Below are 10,374 nucleotides of genomic sequence, written 5' to 3'. Positions count from 1 at the left end.
TGTCGCTCAGGCAGTTCCTTCAGACACATGAAATCCTAGCGGGCACGCTTAAGCAGTTCTGTCCGATTTCCGTGTAGAACTGTTAGGTCGACAGAGCCTGCGTCCACGTTTGATGCTGTTGCTGTGGGTTTTGCTGCCTCCTGCCCAAGGTCTTCTGGAGTCTGCACCTCGTGCCTCGACCCTGCTCTCCAGCAGTACCGCAGGGAATTCGGCTCTTGATAATTCATCTTGTTTCTGTCATGGCAGTACATTGAAGAGTTTTGGCTGCTTTACGCAATACAATTAAAACACAGCAGAATTTCACGCTACATCTGCTATGTAATGAAGTGGTTAGACCAGTTAAATCAAGCAAAATACAAAAAAAACCAACAACCACGCTCCCTGTGGAAAATTTGGCCCATGTCTGTACACACCTGATGCTTCCTTTGCTGGCATCTGTTCTTTCCTGTACCGAGCTCCACTCCTATGACCTAAAAGGACAACAAGAGGCAACAAACTCTATCTATTAAAAATTATATGAATGCAATTTTTGTTTGCTTTTCTTGCCCATTTTCACATGGTTTCTCCATATTTTGGGTTATAGTTTGCTTGTTCTCGCTTCCTTTTTTTGTACTGTTAGAAGTTAATATTGAAGGTATTGGTATTTATCTTAGGCCAGAGGTAGTGATAACAGTTTCAGGTATATGATGTTGACTTGTGTGTATGTGCACTTATGTGTATTTTTCATGGTATGATGCACTAAGCAAAAAAAGAAGAAAGGAAAGTGAAGTGGGGAAACAGAAATGTCCTTCCTCTGGAAGATAAATCTAATCTCTTTTTCATTAGGTAATTTTTGTCTTCTTTTCTTTTTCTTCTAGGCAAATGAAAATGAGATCTGGAGAGATCCTTATAGACTGCTTAGAGTCTGTTGAAGATACTAAAGGAAACAATGGAGACAGAGGTAACTGCATACTTGGGGAAATTGTAAACTTTCTAGTACTTCACCTGTGTTAACCAGCCCTGTCTGGTTTTCGTCAAATTCGGTATCAGTGATCCACTGCCAAAAATAGATCCTGCCACCTCTTGCAGATCTGTGTCCCCTTGGAGTATTTTCAAATAGGATCTCTTACTCAAAGTTATAGGAACAAAATAATCTTGTCTCAGAATTTGTTTAGAATTGAAAGCCCTGTAAGCATAATCCATTGTGGTAATCTTTTGCTATAATCCTGTTTAGTGCTTAGTTTTTCCTAACCTGGCTTAAACTTAATCATTAAGGAATATATATGTATGTATTGTGCAAGCGCATGAAGCTGCCAGCACGCTGAGATGACCCTTCTTGGGGTTGAATGTGCTGCTGTACTGGGCACAGAATTGAAGAAATTTGCATGTGACATAGAGGGGTGAGGTTATTCATGAAGACAGCTGCCCCAGATAACCCACTGCCTTCCCCTTCTCCACCCCAGAGCAGTTCAGCACTGATTGTGTCTCCACATTTTTACCATAGGCAGGTGGGTGTGAAATCAGTAACTGTTCTTAGTTTGATTTTGAGGAATGCTGGTATATATTAGAGGTTGTTTCGTTTGTTTCTTGCTGGATTTTCTCTCCTAGCATTTAGGGAAAAAAAAAAAAAGTGTTTGGTGATTTCTTTTTCATATCAAGGGGAAGAAATATGCTGGTGTTTCAAAACTAGAGGTAAATGTGTACAAAAGAATAGAACATTTAATTTAATGGAAGTTATTCAGATTAAAAAATATCTACACTCTTTATTTCCAGGTAGACTGCTTGTGACAAATTTACGGATTATTTGGCGCTCGTTGTCATTGCCCAGAGTCAATCTCTGTAAGTATCGTCTCTTGTTAAACAACCGCAAATTTTGTGTTTTCTTTGTGGTGGCATGCTGTTCTTTCAAACAGTATTGATTACAGAATGGAATAGTAAATTATAATTCTCATGCTTGGTAAAGTCTGAAGTAAACAGTTACTAATTAATATATTTATAATATAGGAACTATTATAATAATTCATAGCAAGATACTAATATTTGATGTTAATTTCTCAGAACAGAATTTGAAGGCTACTTCAGATTTTTTTCACTTGGCCTGTGTGGGATTCATTTGGTTTTCTAGAAAGAAGCAAAATTTTGAGTTTCTTCACACCTTGCTTTACTTGTATCTGTTGCTGCCACTTCTTTATTTGCATTCTATATTGTCCTATATTTTTTATTAACCACAAGTACCTGTCTTTCCAAATTTACTACTGTAAGCTCTGGATAAGCTTCTGATTTTAACTGCATGAGTAGCTAGCAAGTCTACTTGTGTTTAATGTAATTTGCTGGAACAGAGACAGAATGAACTTCCTTTGTACTCGTATTATTTCCAGTTCCCAACACCCAGTCAATATTGAAAATCTATATTCTGTTCATAATGTATATAAACTTACCCTCTGCTTACTCTTCTGCATTTGCTATCACATACATGCACACACACACTGATACTTTTATACATATTTATAAAATAAATAAAACAGGTTTGCTAATGTATTTAAGTTTTATAATAGACTATTTTAGAGGAAATCACCAAGAAGCCCTATAGAAGCTTAAGGAATTTTAACTTTTGGCTTTTAGCGTTTAAAATACTCTCTACCTTTCAGATAATGCACTATTTCTTACAGGAAGGGAATATATATGTATAAAAATATTTTATTGGATGCCATTTTTTACCATTGCTGTTTCTTTTAGTTTTAGAAAATTTCCGTAAACAACCTAGGAATTAGTCTTTTTTCTGGTACTTTCATAAGTATTAATTCCATAAAGACTAAATATTCTTATCTAGATAACTTCTGCTACATCTGAGCTTACGGAGAATCAGAATCTCCCCAAAGCAAATTCTAGTTCTCCTTTGATTTTTTTTTGTTTGTTTTGAAACCTGGCTGTGCTAGTGTTGGTATTATAGCAGGATTGTTCTTGACATTCAGATTTAGCACGGCTGAGATTGTTTCTGTTTTGATTTTGTATCAGAGCACTACTGTAGAAGAGGCAAAGCGAAATTCATAACTGGTTTTTTCCTCTTCTTTTTGTTTCTTCTCTACTTATACTTTCCATTTGCTGCTTTTTTTCTTTGACATCTCCATAGCTCTTCTTCTGCAGAGGCATTATATTGATGTAAAAAGTTTTATTTATAAGGGTAAAATTTATGGGCAATATTGTGATGAAACAGACCTTGAGGCAACAGTCAAACAATGAAACAAGGGAAATTCTGATTAGGTATTAGGAGAAAAACATTAAAAGTGATGGCAGTCAAACAACAGAACAGGCTTCCAGAGTGGTTGTGGAATTTCCTTATTTGGAAGTATTCAAAACTCAGTTGGACAGTACCCTGAGTGGCTGGATGAAGTTGGTCCTGCTTTGAGAAGAGGATTGGACCAGACAGTCTCCCAAGGTCCTTTCAAGCTTAAATTAGTCTTTGATTTTGTGACAAGAGCACGGAGCATTATCCACAATGTGTAATTCTCACAGGTAGTATCCACAGCTGTGCTGCAAAATTCAATATTGTACTTTGTAATTTTGACTGTTATTTTCTCTTGTTCTCAAAACTTCCTTCTTTTTTCCCTCCCCTAACTTCTAGCTGTTGGCTACAACTGCATTATAAATATAACTACAAGAACTGCCAACTCGGTAAGTTTCAAAATATACTTCTCAAAATAATAAAGAAGCTGTAACTCATTGTTTATATGTATTATATTGTATCAACAAAATGTGGAAGTTTACTTGCAAGAATAGTAATAGAATAGAAATGGAAGTTTAATGCTAAAAGTTGAGAGAGTTTTACATTTCCTTAGGAGTTTGGTTTAAATCCGTTTCCTCGGGCAAGGTAACTCATGTAAGCACAGTTTGGTGATTCTTCTGCCTTCTAGGAAAGTCAAGTGCCTTTTGGCTCATTTTGTCTAAATTTAATGAAGGTCTAAAGAGACACTAATTTTGTGGGAAAAAAAGCTCTCAAATATACGGTCTGAACTACACGAAACTGTGAAGTCATTCATTTGGCTTGCAGCAAAGAACTAGCAGGGACATTATGTAGGTTCATAACACCTACTGTAATACCAGGCAGCCACATGGTAACAAAGCCGAAAATACTGTTTCAGTCATGATACTGCAAATTTATAGCAGGTGAGCTTCACTAATTCTGCTGCTGCTGGGACTGCTGTTTTTTCCAGAAAAAATTAATTCAGTTGAAGACAGCAGTAGATCAGTGGTAGAATCAGGATTACACTGTCAGATACACTATTTAAAATAAGAATTTAGAAAATATCTCAAGATTATTTATTGCCTGTACAGTGAAACTGCTATACTGTCAAACTGTTATCCATTTTTTCCATGCAGAAATTACGAGGCCAGACAGAAGCTCTGTATATATTGACTAAATGTGGCAATACACGTTTTGAGTTCATATTTACCAATGTTGTCCCCGGGAGTCCACGACTCTTCACTTCAGTTATTGCTGTACACAGGTAGCTGTATTTAAAGTAGTGGCTGTTCATTTACAAAATTCAATGAATCAAGTATGTGGGATTACTACTGCAGATGGACCAAATATGTAACTGCCCATATTTCACGTTCAGAAAAGTTTTCCCAAAACAGGAGAACACAGTCTCTCGATGGAAGGGAGAGAATCATCACACAGTAGATAACTGTGCACAATGGAAATTAATGTGTGTAATCACAGAATCATAGAAACATTCAGGTTGGAAAAGACCCTTGGGATCATCAAGTCCAATCTATAACCCTACTCTACAGAGTCCACACCTAAATCTATCTGAACAGATGAAAGTACAAAAGAGAGAATTTTAGTGTGCATTTTCTTTCTATAATTTCTTTCTGTAATAATTTCCTGTGATTTTGGACCATGTAATAGAAATGGAAGAGTTAAATCCTGGTCAGAACTCTAATTGACTACAAAACAGGTCATGTTTCCCATCTAAAGATGACTCTAATTTTTGTGCAACATGGTGATAAGAAACATTTCATATTAGTGTCAAATCAAACAGTAAAAATAATAGAAACACTGAAATGGTAACATGTTTTTCATTTTTTGCAGAGCTTATGAAACTTCTAAAATGTATCGTGATCTGAAGCTGAGAAGTGCATTGATTCAAAACAAGCAACTGAGATTATTACCACAAGAACAAATATATGATAAAGTCAACGGAGTTTGGAATTTATCAAGTGACCAGGTATAGTTAGAGACTACGTTGACTACAGCGAAGTTAAAACGTTCTGGCTTTCATGTAGCACTTGTACTACTCAGCTTTGTAACCTCAAAGGAATTACCCTTAAGTCAGTTGCTGAGCTGATGCGTGCAGAGAAGCTGATCCCATATATTTGTTATTCGGGACAGCAGAGCCTCCTCTTGGCAACCTGAGGTCTACATGACTTGGCTAATACGCAAGGAACTAGATATAAAGTTCCCGTTGAAAAGATACGTTTATGAGTCTAAAGCTCTGTATCATCTTGAAACACAATCACGTTGTTTCCAAAGTGCTCTGCTGAGTATTTGTATGCTTACGTGCAGCTTTGACTACAGCGGAAGACTCTAATGTGGTTTGACTGCTGGAAACTGAAAATATTGGAATAGGAACCTGTGTTTTAAAACATGGAAAAATAAAGACTTTAAAGAAAAAATAGAAAACACTTCAATTATTTTACAAGACATTAGTTGCAAGTATTTCCCAGAGCCACGAAACAAAATGGGAGCTGTTATTTCTGTCTGTGCAATTTTAGTCCAGAATGGAAACAGGATCCATCGTGACAAGCTAAAAAGTTCTTTCCTCTACATTCCCTTGGCACACATCTCCACAATTGCCTAAGTTTAACCCACATGCCATTACACTTAGGCTATACGCCAATTCCAGATCTGTACAGTTAAGAACACTCTCAGATGCTTCATGTACTCCCATGAGGTCTGCTGGGCTGCGATTTGATCTGTTTTGCTGCAGTAATAGGTAACTCCCAGCTATTTTCACCACTCGGGTGCTGTATCCTTTAAAAGATCCGTTCCTGCTTCCTTGCAGTCAGTAGAAGCATTTCAGCTGGTTTTGATGGGAAAGAATCAGGCTTTAATTGAATTAAGTGAAGATATATCCTGCTTGTGTTTAATGAATAGCAGAGATCACTGTGTTTGGAAAAAAGGCTCAATGTGTCAAAGCAGTTCTAACATACCTTTTCTTTAATAGGGAAATTTGGGAACGTTTTTTATTACTAATGTGAGAATAGTTTGGCATGCAAATATGAATGACAGCTTTAATGTCAGCATTCCGTATCTACAAATTGTAAGTATCTCAGAGCAACTGTTTCCAAAATGAAATGGCCTAAGTTCAAGTCTTCAGTTAAAACTCCCAGCTCACCAAAATTAGTCCCACAGTCAGGGAGGAATTTAGTCTTACCAGCATCAACCACAGGGTAGATTTTTTTGTGTGTATATCCAGATTAACTGGGGGCTTTCGTGGGTGGGTACAGGTGCTGAAAATGGCTTGTATTTCCAAATTTCAAACTGTTTACTGTGATGCTTCATGCCACCTACAGACACAGGTTAATGATCTGTGAACCTATTGTGCAGAAATTAACTGTTGCCGCTGTTACCACTTCTAATAAAAACACTTGACCCTGAGGTTCAGAGAACTGGATTTGTAATGGTAAATGGGAGGGAATGCTGGTAGCCAGAACCAGTAATTGCAATTAGTACAGTGTAAAAAGTAAAAAAAAAAAAAAAAAAAAAAAAAAAAAAAGTACAGCAATTTTTTAATGAAGTAATTAAAAAACTTTTAACAAGCAGTTTTTATCTCTTTACCATTAGCGTTCAATAAAAATAAGAGACTCCAAGTTTGGCTTGGCACTCGTGATAGAGAGTTCTCAGCAGGTAAGAAGCTTTAATCGCCTTCTTTCATTGGTTACATTTTTATATATACTAGTTCTCCAATTCTGAAATGTTACGGGGCTTAGAGTGTTCTTTCTGTGTGACCTTTTGAACACAGCTTTAAAAAAGTCCTCTTTGCACTGCTTAAAATGTCTGTATGTTAAGGTCAACATTACAAATGTGACAAATGTGAGTTACGGCATCTCTAAGTGAAGCAACAGCAGGCCAGCATGACTAATTAAAATAAAGAAAAATAACTGTTAAATCTTTTTCACTTACGTATCTCTTTTGCTGTAATTGACAAAAGTATTTTTCTTCAATTTGACCTTAATCATAAATGCTTTTAATGGTGATTTTTTATAAGAAAAGTTCTGATAATTTTATTTACTAATTTCATGTTTCTAATTAAATTTACTTTTCTAATAACTTTATTTACTGTGTCTGAAAGCTTCTTTATAACAACATCAAGATCTAACAGACTAAACTTCTGCTGATTAGCTAGGAGATTAATCATTAGTATCAATTCTGAAATTCTCCCACACTTGTTTGCTTCGATTTTCTGTGTAAGAAGTTTATTCCCCTTTTATATAATGGACTAACAGCTAAAAGCTTATTTACTCCATAGAGAAAATTTGCCATTGTTTTTATTTCACCCATGGTTTAAGTGACAGAATGAAAATAAGACAATACCAAAACACAGACAATGTTTTATCAGCAAACTGAAATTTGCTGTCATTAAACTGCAATTCCCTATCAAGGGGAAAAAGTTGTTTAAATAATAAGCAACACTAATAAATACTGGTCTTTTTTTTTTTTCTCTCTGTTATACAGAGCGGAGGATATGTACTTGGCTTTAAAATAGACCCTGTGGAGAAACTACAGGAGGCAGTGAAAGAAATTAGTTCACTTCACAAAGTTTATTCAGCTAACCCTATATTTGGAGTGGACTATGAAATGGAAGAAAAGGTACTCCATTCATTTATGTTAAATTAGGTACAATATTGTGTTAAAAGCACTAATAAAAATACATTAAACATATTAGATATCTTTATTAGATATGTGAATTTACTTACTTAAGTGTTCTAATTTGTAGCCTCAACCTCTTGAAGACCTAACAGTAGAAGAGGTTCCAGATGATGTGGAAATAGAATCTGATGAACATACAGATGCTTTTGTGGTAAGCTCCTCCACAGAAAACTAAATAATAAAATAATTATTGTTTGGTTATTCAGACGTAAATAATGTTCAGCCGTAATCCTCTGTTAAACTACAACTGAACTTCCTATATTTAAAACACACATACACACCTTTTATTCAAGATCCTAATTACTACAGGAGTTTATTCTGTGTATGGATTTTTAACTTAAGAACAAATTGTTATTCAAAATAAATAGTAGTAGATACTTAGAGAAATAATTATATGTAGTTTCTCAATACATTAAGATCAGGAGTACCGTGAAGACCAGCAGTACAATATAATCAAATACATTACATTAAATCAAGTCTTCCCTCTGTTGGAGCAGAGTCATAGATGGCGATATCTGTACAATCGACATGCATCTAAGATTCAGACTTGAAAGATTTTTAGAAAGTTAGCAATAATTTTGAGTCACTACTGACAACCTTTGCACTCCTGACAATACCCATTTAGAAAACTATATTAGTATCTGTCTGCCAGTATTTCAGGAAAATTTGCTTTTAAATGCATTAAGGTTGCTTGATGATTTTCTTTCTAGGGATTTCCAGATTTAGTGGGCAACCCGGGAACACCTGACTGCCTGATTGACTGCACAGGCGGAACACACACGGGCTCAAGTGCTGATTTTTACACATTGACAATTGACATGTTCCCTAATTCATCTCTGAAATTCCATAAATTAGCAGTCCTAGCACCAATCTTATTTCCACTTCCTGTTCTTTGGCTATCAGTTACTGATGCAGACTAGCTTTTACCTCTTCCTTTCCTCACTTTGCATTTTTCTTTCCATTTTTGCACATTTTTATTCAGTCTTCAACATGGCTGAAGACCTACCTTTTCCTTAAAGGTAGATTGTTTGTTCTCTTGGTGCCTTTGTCACCTGGATTAAATAACTGTGCTTTGCATATTCTAAAACAAAAACTGGAAGCTGTAAATAGTTAGAAGGTGGTTGTTGCAGAAAATGTACGTCATCCAGGACCCAAGGAGTAGCTCCACACCAATATTCTGTGACGCTTGCTGACTGCGATGCTATTCTGTAGAGTCTCGTTTAGCTTGAGGGCCAGCTGAGCAGGAAAATGCTTTTGTTGCTGCCCCTTGCCAGTGTCCAGGTACAGCTGCAGCACAGTCAGGTTCTTTTGGTAAACGTGAAGATCTAGAGCCTGCTTGTCCGGAGACTTCTAGAGCTGTAGACGCTTCTAGAGACCTGATTTCCTAAGGAGTTTGAGCCTTAATTCCCACACACAGAGAATGAGAAAGATTGTATTTCTTTACATATCTCTGTCTGAGCATAGAAAAATACGGTGAATTGTTCAGTTATCGGGTTAATTTCTTAGACTGAGTATGATGTTAACTGAATGTTGACATTACTTAAACATTTTAAGTTGGTTTTTGAAATGTCATAGTAAGTGTTGCCATAAATGAGGCAGAAAACGCTAGGATTCCCTCAGTTTGCCTCCACAGTAGCATTTTAGTCCCTACAAAGTATTTATCGGTGTAACAGATTTTACCATTTAAAAATCTTTGTTCGTTATGATGGAAAATTCAAAGATTGATATTTAATGAAAAAGAACATGATCACCAACTCATATTGGAAACCTTTTGTAAATTGTTTCAACATAGAAAAAACTCTAATCTTGTTTACAGGTCAAAAATAAAAACTATGCAGGCTGGTTTGTTGAAGAAAACTTACCAAATACAGTTTTGGAATTATTGGCAGATTTGGATTTAGACTTTTTTTTCCAGAGTTACATGTTCTTTTTTCTTTCTTTTTCAGGCTTACTTTGCTGATGAAAACAAGGTGAGAACATCTTCTTTCTACCTATCAAATTCATGTTGTTAAAATGGGAGAACAAAATTTCAAAGTGCCCTCTGCTTTATTTTCTTTTCTCTCATATCTCATGCATTCAAAAAAGCAACATGATGGGGAGCCTGTATTTTCAGAAGAACTGGGACTTGCAATAGAGAAGCTAAAGGACGGATTCACACTCCAGGGACTCTGGGAAGTGATGACCTGATGTATATCGGCACATGTTGGTTTCCTAAGCAAGTTCTAACTGGGCTTGTGAGATCTATAGAAAATGATTTAGGAATACCAGAGTAGCAGAGAAAGAACATGCTGAAGCTAAAGAGCCGGCAAATATTAGATAATATGCCTTCAGGATATATCATAAAGGGAAAATTATTCAAAACCCTTGTATATGTAAAAGCTTTGTACTTAGGACATTGTTTCTGTTAGGGAGAGGACAGCCAATATCTCGGGTGAGAAGGGGCAGGGCCCCTGCAGGCCATC

General features: G+C 36.1%; 1 protein-coding gene across 1 annotated transcript; it reads left to right on the top strand.

Moving 5' to 3' along the window:
- Positions 1-825: 825 nt before the first annotated feature.
- Positions 826-10,201, top strand: BBS5 (Bardet-Biedl syndrome 5; the record flags this gene model as incomplete). Its single annotated transcript, XM_009874925.1, has 11 exons — positions 826-940; positions 1,753-1,818; positions 3,602-3,651; positions 4,357-4,484; positions 5,072-5,207; positions 6,207-6,302; positions 6,827-6,889; positions 7,718-7,852; positions 7,980-8,063; positions 9,859-9,882; positions 9,998-10,201. Coding segments are annotated over 11 exons (999 nt in total), but the record flags the coding sequence as incomplete, so codon positions are not given.
- Between the last annotated feature and the right edge of the window lie 173 nt (positions 10,202-10,374).

Source organism: Apaloderma vittatum, unplaced genomic scaffold (assembly GCF_000703405.1).
Source record: "Apaloderma vittatum isolate BGI_N311 unplaced genomic scaffold, ASM70340v1 scaffold19800, whole genome shotgun sequence".
NCBI lineage: Eukaryota > Metazoa > Chordata > Aves > Trogoniformes > Trogonidae > Apaloderma > Apaloderma vittatum.
Note: the sequence above shows the minus strand (reverse complement) of the source record. Positions and strands in the feature narration are given on the sequence as shown.